Source organism: Danio aesculapii, chromosome 13, assembly GCF_903798145.1.
Source record: "Danio aesculapii chromosome 13, fDanAes4.1, whole genome shotgun sequence".
In the NCBI taxonomy this organism is placed as follows: domain Eukaryota; kingdom Metazoa; phylum Chordata; class Actinopteri; order Cypriniformes; family Danionidae; genus Danio; species Danio aesculapii.
The window spans coordinates 14,012,959-14,030,479 of NC_079447.1; the positions used below are offsets into that span (position 1 = coordinate 14,012,959).

The 17,521-nt window shown below is 35.7% G+C and overlaps 1 protein-coding gene across 2 annotated transcripts in view; it reads right to left on the reverse strand.

The window, feature by feature from the left end:
- Positions 1 to 16,591, reverse strand: part of tarbp1 (TAR (HIV-1) RNA binding protein 1) — a 41,298-nt gene extending 24,707 nt beyond the window's left edge. For both annotated transcript variants that reach the window (XM_056471137.1, XM_056471136.1), the window contains exons 1-14: positions 15,626 to 16,591; positions 15,435 to 15,532; positions 12,780 to 12,849; positions 12,560 to 12,705; positions 11,860 to 11,912; positions 11,659 to 11,756; positions 10,340 to 10,475; positions 9,780 to 9,876; positions 8,896 to 8,985; positions 8,633 to 8,792; positions 5,300 to 5,554; positions 4,810 to 4,907; positions 3,138 to 3,296; positions 1,422 to 1,615 (exon numbers count right to left, since the gene is read on the reverse strand). In XM_056471137.1, the coding sequence (XP_056327112.1) occupies positions 1,422 to 1,615; positions 3,138 to 3,296; positions 4,810 to 4,907; positions 5,300 to 5,554; positions 8,633 to 8,792; positions 8,896 to 8,985; positions 9,780 to 9,876; positions 10,340 to 10,475; positions 11,659 to 11,756; positions 11,860 to 11,912; positions 12,560 to 12,705; positions 12,780 to 12,849; positions 15,435 to 15,532; positions 15,626 to 16,502 (2,531 nt within the window). In that variant the 5' untranslated portion in view covers positions 16,503 to 16,591. The remainder of the gene's footprint in view (positions 1 to 1,421; positions 1,616 to 3,137; positions 3,297 to 4,809; positions 4,908 to 5,299; positions 5,555 to 8,632; positions 8,793 to 8,895; positions 8,986 to 9,779; positions 9,877 to 10,339; positions 10,476 to 11,658; positions 11,757 to 11,859; positions 11,913 to 12,559; positions 12,706 to 12,779; positions 12,850 to 15,434; positions 15,533 to 15,625) is intronic.
- Between the last annotated feature and the right edge of the window lie 930 nt (positions 16,592 to 17,521).

Consider the following 17,521-nt stretch of genomic DNA (forward strand, 5'->3'; position numbering starts at 1 on the left):
TGTCAGTGTGCCTTAATCTCCACCCTCGACTGCGTCAGACAACAGACAGACATGAAGAAAGCAGATCTCACGTAAGGTTTGTGAGAAATACTACAGTAAGGACTTTACCAATGATTATTGGATGCATTTGTTGTGGAGCTGCAACGATGAGTCACACACAATGTCGTTACAAAGTTCACACACACACAGCACACACACACACACAGACAGCGCACTCGTTTAGCTTTGCTCTCTTTTTGCACGCAATTGTGACAGGATACAGGTTAATCTCCGCTGCTGTGTGGATATCTGTTATGTTAATGTACAAAATAAACCTGATTTAACGTCCACAAACCGGGATTGAAGCATCTTCTTTTATAATTGTTCTGACACGCGGCTGTGCTGATGAAGTAACGCTGAAGTAAATCTCTGTAATTCATTACACACATGCACTGTTTTAAAACATTTTAAACTTGTGAAACTCACTCTTGATCACATTTGATGATGATTGATGATCCTAGCGAACTAAACACACCTTTTATTCCCGGTTGCTTTGCACACGTCCTGTCTGTCTTGTTGATATGATTATATGTACTATGGAGACATGTTAATACTCAGCTGTCAATTAATTCGGTGGGCGGGGAAACCGCACTACATCAAGTTACGGTGGGCCTCAAAATGGGAGGGATTTAGATGCTTTTTTAACATCAGGAAATTTAAAAAAAGAGACTTATTGTGTTTATATAACCCCAATATGACTGTGGACACACTATACCTACACACAGTTCGGTTCAAACAGCTTAAAAAAGATGATTTTCATCATAGAAGCCCTTTAAAGCCTGACATGTTTAACCTAGAGTCAATAATGAAGTAGTTAGAACTTCTAGACAATTCTGAATGATTAGTGGTCAAATTAGTGTAGGTGTTGCAGAGTAAAAACAAACAAACTGAGTTGTCATTTTTCTCAATCTTTGTGTTGGTCGATGCACCAGGATCACATTACAGCCCTTAAAGTCTGAGTGAACTGCAAGTTGCAGAGACTTTTATTTCAGTTTGTTGATGTACTTCCAATTGAAACTGAATATCATGGATGTGGATTTCTTTTTGTGCATCATGTTTTCATAGCAAGCAGGGGCGTGGTTAAGAATATTACTGATGTCTGAAGCAGTCAAACGTATGTCATCAGAGAAAGACCACCACTACAAACGCAAATGCTGAAAAAAGTATTTTTTCCAATGGATTAACTTGAATGGATTAATTGTTCACCTAAAGTATAACAATGTGCTCTACCAAAATAAACATTGTACATTTTGATTTAACATGGACTTCAAACACTGAAAAAAAAAAGTATGATTTTTATTATTTGTCCCCTTTAAGACCTGCTGTAACAAGCATGTTAAATACTGATGACTTTTTTTTATATTTTCAGAGCTTGAACAGACCTGAGGGCCACAGCTGTGGGTTTCTGTAATGTCTGGTTGAGATGCAGAGATGATGATGAATATGAAGGATAGAAGTATTGTCTGAGTGACAGAAGGGATCTCATGGCTTCAGACTGAGTGTTCAGGAAACCTCGATCAGCCACATCACACAACAGCGCTAGTGTGGCCATACTGACAGCTCTCTGGACCTGATTCTGGAGAAACACACAATGTTCAATCTCTGAAATGATCATGCGCTAAATGTTTTAGTAGGTGTCTTTAGTTGACCCTTACTATTTGAGTGAATTGTTGAACAATCAGATTTAAGTATTTATAGATTTAAGATAGATAGATACATAAATATAAATTAATAAAAGTTAATTGTTTATATCAGAATAAAACACTAATTTATTTGTTGTTTATTTATTCGTATATTTTTCAGTACATGCCTACTGGTTGTTGCTAGATCAAATATGGATGCGGCCGGAGATTGATTTATATTATTTATAAAATTTCCCATTTACTGTATTTTATTAACGTCTACCCCCACCCCAACCCTGAACCCAACCGTCACAGTAATGTAAAAACAGTAGTTGTACCGAGTATCATTTATGTTATATATTAAATTACAAAATAAATTGTATTTTTTAACACCTACCCCCACCCCAACCGTCACAGTACTGTAAAAATATTAATTATTGTTATACAGTGTCATAAAAACACTGCTACATTAATGTGAATATCGCACTTTCGGCCGGCCGCGTATCCAATCTAGACTTTACCATGCCTACTGTGTTTTAAACTATGGGTTGCACTTCCTATTTGAAAAACATGCATTAAAAAATTCATTCATTCATTGATTTTATTTTCGGCTTAGTCCCTTTATTAATCAGGGGTCACCACAGCGGAATGAACCGCCAACTTATCCAACATATGTTTTACGCAGCGAATGCCCTTTTAGCTTCAACCCATCACTGGCAAACACCCACACACTCATTCACACACATACACTACGGACAATTTAGCTTACCCAATTCACCTATACCGCATGTCTTTGGACTTGTGGGGGAAACCGGAAAAAACCCACGTGGACAAAGGAAGCACATGCAAACTACACACAGAAATGCCAACTGACCCAACCAAGGATCGATTCAACGACCTTCTTGCTTTAAAAAAATTCTTGCATTTAAAAAATTCTTATTTTTATTTAAATCAAGTTATCATGCTAGATAAATAGATAAATAGTTATTTATATTAGAATAAAACATTAATTTATTTGTTGTTTTTACTGTTTGTTTGCTTGTTTATTTATTTCTATATTTTTCAGTACATGCCTCCTGTGCTTTAAATTATGGGTTGCACCTCCTGTTTAAAAAACATGCATTCAAAAAAACTCAAGCATCATTTCAAATAATCAGGTTGTGTGATAAAATCCATCTCAATAATGAAAATGAATGAGAGGTACATCCTTCTTTGTTCTTTATATTCATTCATAAGGAAAAAGATTGAGTTTTGTCACTTCATTCTGCTATTTTAAAAGAAACTCTCAGATTGTTGAAAGTTTAAGGAAAATCATTCCCTTAACTACAGCATCATAGGGTAAAAGTGGACACATTTTTTTCAAATAAAAAGCACACTTTTGAATGATAGTTCAGCTGTGGTAACTATATTAAAGATGCTAATGTGATTCAAATATGACCAAAAAGCCTGACAAATCAACCATGCAGTTGCTTCCACCTGTTCAGAGGGTTCATTGAGGATCCTCAGGCAGTGCGTGGTGAGTTTTGGGATGTAGTTTTGCTGCAGATTTGAGCTGTACCACAATACGGTGGAGAAAGTGAGAACGAGCTCTCTTAAAACTGCCAGATAAAGTTCAGTCCTCTGCAAGTCACACAACTAAAGAGAGAAAAGACAGAAAGAAAAATGTCAGCTTTGTATTAGTTAAATAGTAGAGAAAAAAAAAAGACAATATTGTGTCTAAAATGAAAAGCACTCAAAATAACACCACTGTCACATTACTATATTATAATTATAATTAAAACAAAAACTCATACAGAGATATTTTAGCAGAGATATTTTTTCAATTTATTGTTACAAACTTTTGCGAGGGAAGTGAAAATCTGAATAACTGTCCTGAATTCCTTTACACTGATTTACCAAACAATCAAATAAGTAAGACACTTTTTCTTTTAGAATTATCAGTGTTAATGTACTAGGGATGCTGCAATGCTCAATTTAATATTGAACCATTGTTTTTTTGTTTGTTTTGCATTTAAATTTAAATAATGCATTTTGCATTTCCACCAATCTTTTAATTACTACCTGAACCGGCTCTGTGAATATTAAAATGTATGTCCATGCACTGAAACAAGGATCCACATGAGTAAATGTTTATGTTTTAATCATTAATTCATTCATTTTTTTTTCGGCTTAGTCCCTTTATTCCACTGGGGTCGCCACAGCGGAACGAACTGCCAACTTATCCAGCACATGTTTTACGCAGCGGATGCCCTTCCAGCCTCAACCCATCACTGGAAAACACCCATACACTCATTTACACACATGCACTACGGACAATTTAGCCTACCCAATTCACCTGTACCGCATATCTTTGGACTGTAGGGGAAACCGGAGCACCTGGAGGAAACCCATGTGAACGCGGGGAGAACATGCAAACTCCACACAGAAACGCCAACTGACCCAGCCGAGGCTCGAACCAGCAACCTTGTTGCTGTGAAGCGACAGCACTACCTACTGCGTCGCCTGTTTATGTTTTATAGTGGAAATAAATACTTAAACTACACAAATAACCTAAGACAAACTATAGTACTTTTACATAAAGCAGAACAATATTGTGCACGATATTGTGCAAAAAAAAAGAGTATTGAAAGAAAACAAGGTGGAAGAAAACAAGTAGTGGCACATAATTTGTGGTAAATTCACAGGTAAACATCGTTTTCCTCATTTAGTCCTCTAGGTTAGACTTTAAAGTGTCTGATTGTTAGAAAGCATCTGGTGCAAATGTGCAAACTGGTGCAAATGTCGGTTACAGCGTCAGAGAGATGAAAATGTGCTTTTACAGGTGGTTTGTCAAACTCACTTACCTGTATGAGGCACACTTAAAATTGCATAATACGTTCAGTTTCTGTACTTGAAAACTACTGTTAGATACCTGAAAAACACTGTTTATTTTAGTAGTATTATTTGCTTTTTATTTGACACTTCTGATTTTATTACACATCATATACCCACCTGTTCCGAAATGGTGACCCTAAAATCGAACCGTGAGAAGTCTGTATTGTTGTGCGCCTGCTACTCACACTATTTATACTGGCAATTTAATGCATAATTATGAGATTTGCAATGTACCTGATCCAATAGCCACAGACTTGATTGTGCAAACACTCACCTCCTTCAATTCTCCAGTCAATCTCCTCAGCAGAAACTCCTGCACAGACTCCACCACAGACAGAACGTGTGTCTTTACCACAACAGCCACAACATCCTCTACAACCATCCAAAAATACCAGCTTCAATGCATGATAAATTACACCATATACAGTCAAAGTCAGAATTATTCTGATGGTTTGTTCTGTAACCGATCAAAAAAAATGGACAAATAGGGGCTAATAATGTTAACCTTAAAATGTTTTTTTTTTTTAACTGCTTTTATTCTAGCCAAAAAAAAAAGAATTAAGACTTTTTCTGGAATAAAAACATATTAAGGGAAATACTGTGAAAAATTCCTTGCTCTTTTAAACATCATATGGGAAATATTTAAAAAAAAAAAGAAAAAAATGAAGAAAAAAAAAATAATAATAATAATAAAAAAATCTCAGGAGGGCTAATATATATGAATTTGGCTTTATATATATGAATGTCTGAAGCACACAACGCACCAGTGTCCTCCTGCTGTGTCTCTGAGCGCTTGCGGTGAAGTTGCAGCAGGCGCAGCAGTAACTGCAGGCTTTTGTCCGTCTTGTGCAGCAGCAGATAAACATTAGTGCTGAGTCTGTGCAGGATGTCCAGAAGCGGCTGGAGGAGCAGGTCTAGAGCAGGTTCCTCGCTCTTCATCTGCTGCACGTCTGCTGTTAACAGCACAGCCTTCGCCAGCAGCTCTGCTTCAGCTGGATCAGGGAGATCTCCTGTCTGATCTGAACAAAGATAAATGCATAGAGTTAACAAAAACTAAAAACATCAAACATTTATCTGAGAATTGGAAAGAAAGCATGAACTGGAATGAAAAAAACATTAAAAAAACAACATTATTTCAGTTTGTTGCAAAGGAAATACTTTTATATTTAGTTTAACCTTTTGTATTAAAATTGACCAAATTAATATTTTAAAATGAATAAATTAAGAATAAAACGTATACATATTTACAACTTTACATGAAATCTAGCGATTGGCAAAGATTAATTGCATACAAAATAAAAGTTTGTTTTGAAATAATATATGCGTGTGTATTATATATATTCATTATGTACAGTTGAAGTCAGAATTATTAGTACCCCCGAATTATTAGCCCCCTGTTTATTTGTTCCCCCCCCCCATTTCAGTTTAACGGAGAGAAGATTTAGAGAACACATTTCTAAACATAATAGTTTTAATAACTCATTTCTAATAACTGATTTATTTTATCTTTGCCATGATGACAGTAAATAATATTTGACTAGATATTTTTCAAGACACTTCTATACAGCTTAAAGTGACATTTAAAGGCTTAACTAGGTTAATTAGGTTAACTAGGCAGGTTAAGGTAATTAGGCAAGTTATTGTATAACGATGGTTTGTTCTATAGACTATTGAAAAAATATATAGCTTAAAGAGGCTAATAATTTTGACCTTAAAATGGTGTTGAAAAATTAAAAACTGCTTTTATCCTAGCCGAAATAAAACAAATAAGACTTTCTCCAGAAAAAAAATATTATGAGACACACCGTGAAAATTTCCTTGCTCTGTTAAACATAATTTGGGGAATATTGAAAAAAGAAAAATCAAAGGGGGGCTAATAATTCTGACTTCAGCTGTATATGTGATAGAAACAAAACTATACAAAACAATTTTGTTGCAATTTAAATATATATAATACATTTAAATTATATATAATTTGTATTATATACACATTTATATTTAGATATAAAAAAAATGTTTCTCAAATATAAATATATACATAATACCTATACACAGTACACACACTTAACTCAAAATAACCTTTTATTTTGGATGATAATGATAATTTCTTTCCCAGTACTAATAAAATCTAATTAAAAATTAAAAATGAATATACATTTATTAAATCTACAGTCGTCTCTCAATAACACTGCTATATTTAACATCAATGCTTCCCACAAGTTTGAAATATACTTGCGGAGGTAGCCGCATTGAAACACACCTGTTACCCATGGCACATGGCTACCTACATGCGACAAAAAAGTGATTTTAACAATATTTTTTATTTATTAAACACCGTTTTTTTTCAATGGATTGAAGTTTTTTTTAAAGAAATAAAACTGAAATCCACTATTTCCTTTACTTTTATTCTATTCAGGAGCCTTGTGCACCCACTGACAGGTAAAAGCTGCTGCTGACATATTGTACAGTATTGCTAAAGCATGTTAGATATGTATAAAATACATAATATATAAACATCATAAAATTAAAATAAATATATATATATATATATATATATAGAGAGAGAGAGAGAGAGAGAGAGAGAGAGAGAGAGAGAGAGAGAGAGAGAGAGAGAGAGAGAGAGAGAGAGAGAGAGAGAGAGAGAGAGAGAGAGAGAGAGAGCAAATGAGAAATAAATGACAAAGGAAATAAATGACAAAGGAATAATAACATCTATGGAATAAAAATCTCTAAAAAATGTAATAATTACAAGACTAAAAAGTGTAGATTAAATAAGGCAAATTAGTTAATTGAGCATTTCTAATATTGTACATATATTTTGCAGCCATTTTAGATGTAATTTCGTCCTCTCTGAGCAAATAGAAATGTTTATCGGAGTCGTTTAAATTCATTGTATAATGTTTCTCTCTGTTTTGCGGTTGTGCATGGGCTGTCAGCTGCAAAAGTAAATCAGGCTTAAAATAAAATGTGATGCAAAAACACATACAATTAACAACGACTTAGAAAGCGAAACCAAAACCGAATGCTGGACATTTTAGTAGATTTAGAAACCCCGGATGGACGCACTTTTAAGTTCCAAAAAGGCACGCCTCTGTGGGTCTCAGCAGAGCACGTGAGATTGTCTGTGGGAGTGTTGACAGTTCTTGTGCACACACAACAAAAAGTAGGAAACATGTAGGGCGAGAGGAGATCTTCCATTAGTCAATGGATCGTGGATGTTTGGGTATTGGGCGAACACAAAAAAAGTGTAAAAGGATGATAATAATAAAAAAAATAAAGGTCACCAAATATACTTGGGTGGCCGTTAATATACCTGGGTGGCCCTCCCAAGTAAAGTCTATGTGCGGGAAGCACTGAACATATTACATAAAAAGTACAGCTAAATCTGATATTGAGTTTCATGCACTTGTGATATTTTTTGCTTTTAAAAATTAAGTTCACAGGACAAAGCAATTTTTCCTTTAATCTCTGAAACTGTAAAATTCTTGCCGTCACCGGACAACACCTCATCAAACTGGGCTCTGAAAGGATCTAGTGGACTCAAGACACGGCGCCGAATGAATCTACGCCGTTTTCAGAATTCCTAAAGCACATAAACACAGCTACTCTCTCAATATAATTCATGTTAGCCATTTAGCAACGAAGCTAGAGTCACCGGGCAGACAGAAACCCCGCCCATGACGTGAATCCATGTCTCTTGTGAAGTGATTTTGATGCGAGAATGAAGCAAATTTGATGTGCGAATGAATCTATTTACACATGGACATCGCAATTTATTTGGATGTGCCGCATCTGGTGTGAACACAGTTGGCTTTCAAAATGCTGTTGTAGTCAAACATGCGATTTAACAAATCCTAAACTAAGCTGTCTTTATGCTGTTTTTACATGAATTGATAAATATTTATTAAAGCATGAATAGAATGTTTTTGATATCATCATTGATTTGAACAGTGCTACCAACTCAACCTCAAAGTGCAAAAACAAAATGCAGATCACAGACATTGTTTAATGAAAACATTGTTCCAGGATTAGCAAAGTATGTATGTGATGTAGTAAAATATTCTATTATTTTACCAAAATGTTGTGTTGTACCCCACCTGAGGCTGAAACAGTGAGGAAAGTCTTCAGTCTCTGTCGGGTGTAAGTAAATACAGCAGCTCCATCACCATTAGGATATTCAGTGTGAAGTTCATCAGAGCCTGAGCCACCGCTGGCCAAAGCAAAACCTCCTTCATTGGCCTGTAGCCACTTACACAGCTGTGAGCGGAGCAAGCACTTAACTTCAATATCCATCAATAGTAGTTACAATCAAATATTTGCCATTGTGTGCATGACTGTAAGTGAATAAGCTGAAGTTTACCTCTTTCCAAAGTGCTGTACCGCGACACAGAGACTCATCAGCTCGAAAATGTACAAGAAAAGCAAAAATCTCATCCAGAGACACTGCTGACTGCCAAAAACATGAAAATCACTCGGATACATATTCTGTACAGGTATAAAAATGCCTTTATGACTTTATAAAATGTAATAGACAAAATAAACTGTTAAATTTAAACAGAATTCACATTAAAATCGTATTACAATCAATCAAATGCTTTCAAAATGGATATGTTTATACTTTATTAATTTTTTACTTCATTATTTACATTTTTTACTTTCATTTATTTTTTACTTAATCCTTAATTGTTGTACCAAATAACCCTTTTTTTGACAAAAGGTTTAAAACATTTTTTTTGCAATTTTTCCTGATATATAATTTCTTTTTCCATTTATATATATCATTTCCTACTCATTTCCTATTGGATTTAAAGATGACTTGACTTTTGTCTAACTGCAAATGTATACAATACTGTAAAGGTTTTTTCTTGCAATTTTATTAGAATTTAATATGTTTGTTAATTTATTTCGGCGGCAAGGGTTATTATGAACAAAACACAACCTTGATTGTAAAAAATGTTTTGTTAAAACTTGGGAAAAATAAATAAATCAATCAACATTTCAAAAAGAAAACATTGTTGAATCATAAAAAAAAGTAGCTAATTGTGGATAAAATATGTAAAACAGAGTATCCTTTTTCGTGAATCTTTGTCTTCAATAAAACTTATTTGACAAAAAAAAAAAGTGCTCAGACTGCTCAGAATAAGGTAACTACTTTTAAAAAATCTAAATAAACAGATTTTGGACAAAAATGTCTTAAGTGAAGATTGAGGGTTAAGATTTTCACAAAAGAAAATAAGACAGTACCACATCTGTCAGGCAGAGGGCAGCATGGAGCAAAAAACACTGTGAAGCTCCTCTCAGAAGAACCTGATGAGTGATCATAGCGCAGCGCAGAACTTCTCTGAAAACAATCACACAAAGCCAATTTACATTAATGTGTCTTTACGGGTGCTAAGGGACCCATAAAATTGAAAAATAAAATGAGCATATAAAAGTTTCTAATTAATTTAGTTAGAATTAATAAGAATTAAATATTTAAGATAAACTTTTCATCAGTACAAAAGAAATACTTTTATAAAAATAAATAATCTAATAATTATAATTACTGCTAAATGACAAAAATATGGCTGAATAAGAATATATATGAATATATATATATATGATAAATTTGTAGATCCTTTTACAATTTACAATGGTGTTCTTAGCCCATGGATGATATTAGGTCTGTGGCATTGAAAAGTTTACCTGCTTTAAATGAAAATAACAATGCAAAAAGTTAAAATGTCCATGCTTTTTAAAAATAAAACTGTAATATCTCTTCTTCAATTCAGCATTAATAGAGTCTAGCAGGTAGTAGTTTTTACCTGAACGCCTGTAGTCCATCAGATCCCAGTAAAGGACAGGGGGAGAGACAGGACAGGGCCTGGGACAGAAAGAGCAGTGGGACGGCGCACCACTGCCGAGAGCCCAAGCGCTGAATGAGCCGCAGCAACACTGAACCTACACACAACGTTAACAACAACTTTAGCATAAATTATGATGCAGAGGCACAAGCTCAGGCGAGAGCCAATTAACTGTCAGCTTGCAACAGTAAAAACCCTATTTGATGCTAAAAATAGAAAAAACAACAACAAAAACATCTGGTTAGAAAGCTATACCATGGATTTACTGTAGTTTCAGTAACTGAACCATGGTATTGTGGCAGGATTAAGACATATACATGTATTGTTTTTCATTATTAATGAAAACATGTTTTAAAGGCGTAAATGCAAAAAAAATTACAGCAATAGTTTTTTCTAAGCTGTACAATCTGCACATTTATTTATACTTGGTGAATTTTTTTATACTAGTACGTTTTAGTTTTAAAATGACATTTTAGAATGAAAACGATCTGCGTCCACACTAGCATTTCACCCAGCGTTTCTGAACAACTCTGCGTCTACATTAAACCGCTGAAAACACACATCACGTGACCACACACTCTGGCATGCACTGCAGTGTGCTTTGAGCTCATAGCCATATGAGAGCTGTGCGCATCAGACTGCTCATCAAGGATCTACCGCTGAATCTAATCTCACTATATTTGTTAAATGTGATATTTAATTCTTCAAGTTGTCTATAATGACATATTCCCCCACTTAGGTCTTTTGAATCTATTACTTGTTCTTAGGTAACGTGTTCTGACTGCGCATGAGATAAGTTAGGTTAATATATTAATTAATGTAACCCCGTACACTGATTCTGCACATCTGACTGATTGCTTGTCTTTATTTCCTATAATGTATAAACTTATTGTATGTTATACTTTTATAATGGCCATTATTGATTATTAAAACTGATATTCAATGAAAGAGAGGGTATGTTTCGTACTTTCAATGAAAATGAAGGGAGGCAATAATGTTATAGGCTCCGTTTTGTTATAAATATGCATAAAGATGATGGTCATATATGCAGCACGACGCTTTAAACTTGAAAGAATTTGACATTTGCCAACCCTAGTTAGTAAATCTGAGTTTTAAATGTATTTGTCCATATATTGACAATGACCAATACACCAATTGTAATACCAAATGTAATTGTGACTACATTATTCTTATCACAGAAATCATAGGGCCCTAGTTTTATCTCCAGACTAAAAATTCTGACTAAACCAAATTCACAAACATATAGAGGCTATCCTTACCTCTGTTCTCTTCTGGCAAACTGTTGAAGAAATTCACCATAAAGATCTGGAGCTTCACTCCAAGCTCTGGACAATCTCTGATGTTCTGTTGAGGAGCTCTGTGAAAATAAACAGTTTAAAATTAAACTAGCCTTGAACCACAGAAACTAAAACTGAGTAAACTGAAAGTGAGTAAGTGAGTGAATAATTAAAGTAAATTACCTGTGATATAAAGAGCTTTCTGCAAGAACATCCATAAGAGGGCCGATTACAAACTAAAAACAAAAAGAACATTTATTATCTATAATTACAGTTGCAAATTATTTTACTTTCACAATGGGACATGGATGGATTGGATGGATGGATGGATAAGAAGCAAAAGAAAGAAAGAAAGAAAGAAAGAAAGAAAGAAAGAAAGAAAGAAAGAAAGAAAGAAAGGCATGGATGGAAGGATAGATGATGGATGGAAGGACGGATGAAAGGAATGAAGGATAGACAGAAGAAAGGATGGATGGATGGATGAAAGGGGTGAAAGGAAGGAAAGAATGACAGTAGGAAGAAGGACAGATGGAAAGAAGGATTGAAGGAAGGATAAAGGGATGACAACGTATGAATTACTTGGTAGATGAAAGGGAGGATGAAAGTAAGGATGGATAAAGAGGTGGATCGATGAATGAAATGGTGGAGGGAAGGATGGATGGATGGATGGATGGATGGATGGATGAAAAGAAGGACGGACGAAAGGATGGATGACATGATGGATGAAAGGAAGAAATAAAAGTAGGAAGGGTGAATGAATGATGAAAGACTGGATGTAAGATGAAAGGGTAGACGGATGGACGAAAGGAAGGATCAAAGGATGGATGGAGAGATAAATGATAAAAGGGTGGATGGAAGGAAAAAAGGAAGGAAGGAAGGATACCTGTGAAAAAGCCAAAGCAAAGGCAGGCTGATGCAGTGCTTTCAGCTGTAACAGGTGATGAACTCCTTCCTTCATCACGGCTTTGTTCTCGCTGTGAAACATGCGCTGATAAACACACAGCAGCCATGATGGAGAAAACAGCCTACCTGATGATGGAGAGAAACAGTCAGATTTAAACCCATATTCCTTCATGTGCTTCCATTAAAGGAATCTGACCAACCTTGGATGTCAGTTGCGGTTGACTCAACGAGCATGTCTATCCTGTTGAGTACAGGTCGAATCACATGAATCTGTATATAGAGAAAAAAACAAAACAAAAAAAACTGTTTGAATAAATATTTACCCTATCAACAATAAATGCATTAATATTTTAATAAAGCTCTGGACTGTACATGCATCTACTTATGATTTAACCCGTGTATAAATGTTATGGTCATTTTTTTGTTTTTAATTTTTTTTCTCAAGTGATCATTTTGGATCTTTTAATGCAAACACCACAACTTTAGGCAACATTGTGTATTTGGAGTGTATTTGCAATATTTTGGGCAGCGCGGTGAGCAGTGGGTAGCACAACCACCTCACAGCAAGAAGGTCGCTGGTTTGAGCCCCGGCTGGGTCAGTTGCCGTTTCTGTGTGGAGTTTGCATGTTCTCCCCATGTTCGCGTGGGTTCCCCTGGGTGTTCCGGTTTACCCCACAAGTCCAAAGACATGCGATATAGGTGAATTGGGTAAGCTAAATTGTCCGTAGTGTATGAGTGTGAATGAGAGTGTATGGGTGTTTTCTAGTGATGGGTTGCAGCTGGAAAGGGCATCCGCTGCGTAAAAGATATGCTGGATAAGTTGGCGGTTCATTCTGCTGTGGTGACCCCAGATTAATAAATGGACTAAGCTGAAAAGAAAATGAATGAATGAATGTATATATTTGACCCCGTTTCCTTTCATAAATGTATTTTACACCACGTACAAAAAAAGAACTACTCTCAACCAAGGACAACAATGACCCAGTTTAAACCCAATTGAAACTGCAGTATTTCATCCTATTGGTGTTTAAGCAGGAAATCCTACCTTTTTTGAAAATGCTTCAATTCATTTTCTTTTCGGCTTAGTCCCTTTATTAATCTGGGGTCACAGCAGAATGAACCGCCAACTTATCCAGCATATGTTTTACGCAGCGGATGCCCTTCCAGCCCTTCCCATCACTGGGAAACATCCATATACACTCATTCACACACATACACTACGGTCAATTTTAGCTTACCCGATTCACCTGTATCACATGTCTTTGGACTTGTGGGAGCACGCGGAGGAAACCCACGCCAACACGGGGAGAACATGCAAAGACCACACAGAAATGGCAACTGACCCAGCCGAGGTTCGAACCTGCGACCTTCTTGAGGCGATCGTGCTACCCACTGCACCACCGTGACACCCACATGCTTCCATTTTACAGGCAAATACTTCAGGATTTTGCCAGGACATCTTTTTTTTTTTTTTTTGTGCCCTAAAATATGGACCTCTTCTCAAAACTTTGGGCAATATTTACTAATTCCTGTGTTTTTCTCAAGCGGCAACCTCCTGCTCTCCTTCGTGAAGCAAATACAGAAGTAACTGAAACTGTAATTCATCAAAATTCCTCTAGTCCTGGCTCCATAATAGAGCAAATTTCTATTGACCCCACTGTTAAAATGGCCAAGTTTACACCAGAAAAAAAGGTGTTTACAGCCAGGTTTAAAGCACGATTTTGGTGCATATAGCTAATACAATGCTTCATGACAACTGTGAGGGGGGTGAACTTTTTTATAACTCATCCGTTTCCTTTATATTAAGTTTGCATAATTGCATTCACTTAATTGTTCATGTGGCCTCCATTTCCCAGGTGAGTGAAATTATATACTTACACCATCTCTCTAAATGTATTAGTTTTATTTAAGATAATTTAGCATTTATAATGCTCTTTAGACCTGTAATGCACTCCAGAATCTGACAGATTGTTTAGCTGTAGGCTATAAAACAGTCATCTAAAATGTTCTCATACAGTGTTATGCCTGGATTTCATCAATATCCTTGCATTTACTAACACAGACTATATTTGATGTCTCTGAAAGTAATTTGCACTTTCCTCCTGTTGAAAAACACCATAAGAACAATGTTTAGTGGCTCAATGTGTTACAACAGTGTTTAAGACTAAACACTTTCTTGATATAGAGTACAATAGGACCTAATTCTCATAAACACATGTTTCTGGACTGTGAGCGTAATCGGAGCATAAACAAACTGTGTTTGAATTGAATTTTGAAGAGTAAAAATACATAAAATTCTGATACTTTCATTTATTTATTTATTTTTTATTATGACCGACACTTTTGTCATATACCAAGGATGTAGACTTGCTTTTGATATTGTTGGGGACCTAATTTGGCAACATTTTCTTTTGATTGTTGTTTTTTCTTAATCATTGTGGAGGGCAAAATCGAAAACAAATCTTTTATTAATTGCATATCCATGGTTACTATTATGGTGGACTTGTAATGAACTTGACCTCAAGTGACTGACACTTTTCTTTGAAATGTAGCTGCTTATGTCCACATCTCACCCGAGTCTTGCACAGTAAGCCTGACTGGAAATTTTCCACAAAACATTTTTGGATGCAATTACATTATTGCTGGGGACATTTTAATAATCTGTGAATATTGATGGGGACACGTCCCCTCCGTTCATGCTAATTCTACACCCTTGTCCTATACGAACCTATAAGTGTAACTTTTTTTTAACTGTTGCACAAACATTTAAGCAGAAACAGCATTATAGCAGTTTTGATATTGTTAACAGTCAGTCTTGTTTCGTCAATGTAAAGCTCCACATAAAATCTCCTTACCTGATTTTCCTCTAGAGTCTCTAAAACTAAAGCATAATCCTCCCAGAATTCCCTCAGCAGCTTCTGTTTATCTGGTGTCCATCTGAACAGGATTTCATCTGCAAAATAAAAAAAAAATCTAGTTCACAAACAAACAGAAATCACAAAACACCTCAATATGACAATATGACAGATATCAAACATTGTCTCACCTGTTTCATGTTCCTCACTGCTGACCACATCTTCACTCTTCATCTCTGCCAGTGACACACACCTGGTGAGCAAATAAAGCGCCCGTTTGCGGGTCACACTGTCCCTGTGCGTCAATCCATCTTGAACCGCCATAAAGAACCTCTGAGATCTTCTAGGGTTCGGTCGGTTTGGAGATGTTTCAGAAGAGTAGAGATGGTCAGAAAGAGCAGTGAGACACAACAAAACCCTAGTGGATGCTGACTCTGTCTGATCTTTCTGATGCCACCATAATAAATCATCCCAAATCTGAAGCAGGACCTCCGATTCAGCATCTTCACCGCAGGACTTGAGGATGGTGAACCAGATGCGCACTATGATCTTGGAGATTATGGAGTCCGAGAGATGTTTAACACAGTAAAGTGTGCATGAGAGTGTCTTGGAGATGATGGACCTGTCATACGAGATGCTGGATAACAAAACTGCGATGGCTTCAATAGCCACTTCCATGTCAGCTCTATTGGCTTCATGGTTGGCGTCATCTCTCGTCGTCAGCACAGGAAGAAGAGCTTGAAGGATCTGCTCAGGTACATCGCTGGTCTGACAAACGCTGACACAAACTGCAAACAGTCCACAGACAGCACTGAGCAGGTTTTTTCCTCCATCTTCTGAACTCAAGATGGTTTGTATTAACGGCATGCACTGATTCCATATCACTGACTGAACTTTACGGATAAAGCGCTCGTCTTGTGGTTTAATGGAGAGCTCCTTGATCAAAACAGTTAAAGCTTCAATCTTCTCTATGTCTGGGTTTGTTGTGTTTGTCCAGCATAACGTGTCGACCAAACTCTCCGGGTCGGGATAGTGAGACAAAAGGGTGTTTATCAAAAAGTTTGACATTTTCTTTAAACACAGTTAAGCTAAAAACATGCGCAAAGTTTAAAATCCGGTTGGCTGTTTTTGCTTTCCACACACGTGTGATTCGGTGCGGCGACAGTTACTTCCGGAAATTTTCCGTGACCCGTTCACGCATGCGCTGTTTGAGAACCGCTGCTGACAGCAGAGGGCGCATGACTACAAGTAATAATCTTAGGAAATAAACATGAACTGCGATATTTTTGAACATCGATTGTGCTAAAATTTGCTAAAAAGGAGGCAAGTAGAATTGTGGGACAGAAACCGTGTTTAACCACCTAATTAAAAAACAGAGGGTATACTTTGCTTTTTAATTTTGGCTATTATATTATACAGCTAGCTAAGTAATAATTATAATGATGTTTAATGTGTATATATAAATATTTAAAATGTAGTTTTATTAAAATTGACTAAATATTAAAATACACATGACTAACCCTATCGATTTTCTTTAAGCTAAAAATTATTAAAAATTAACTATTGCAAATAGAAAAGGTCACAAACCTTATGTAGTCTTAGACTTTAAGCTATAAAACTATTAAATAGTAATTATTGCAAATAGAAAAAGTCACGAACCCTATGTAGTCTTACATAATCAATTTATGTATTAATATACTGTAAGTGTACAGCAATATAGGTGAACAATGTCAATAATACATGGGACTAAACCAGCCCACTCTTTAGTTCATAAAGGTATATTTTTATTTCTGTGAGTACACATGTTTTTTCTTTGCTTGAGTATTCTATAGTCCTGCTTATACATTTTAATACATTGGAAGGGTATTTAACTATAACCTAAATAAATTTCATGTTTTCAGGTTCGATTCCCCGGAGGGGAGGGTTGTTTCTCATTTGTAAGTCGCTTTCTCATTTGTAAGTCGCTTTGGATAAAAGCGTCTGCTAAATGACTAAATGTAAATGTAAATGTAAATGTAAATTTGTAAGTACATAATCAAAGAAGATCAACCAAAACCAATAAATACAGTACAAGCCAAATATATTTA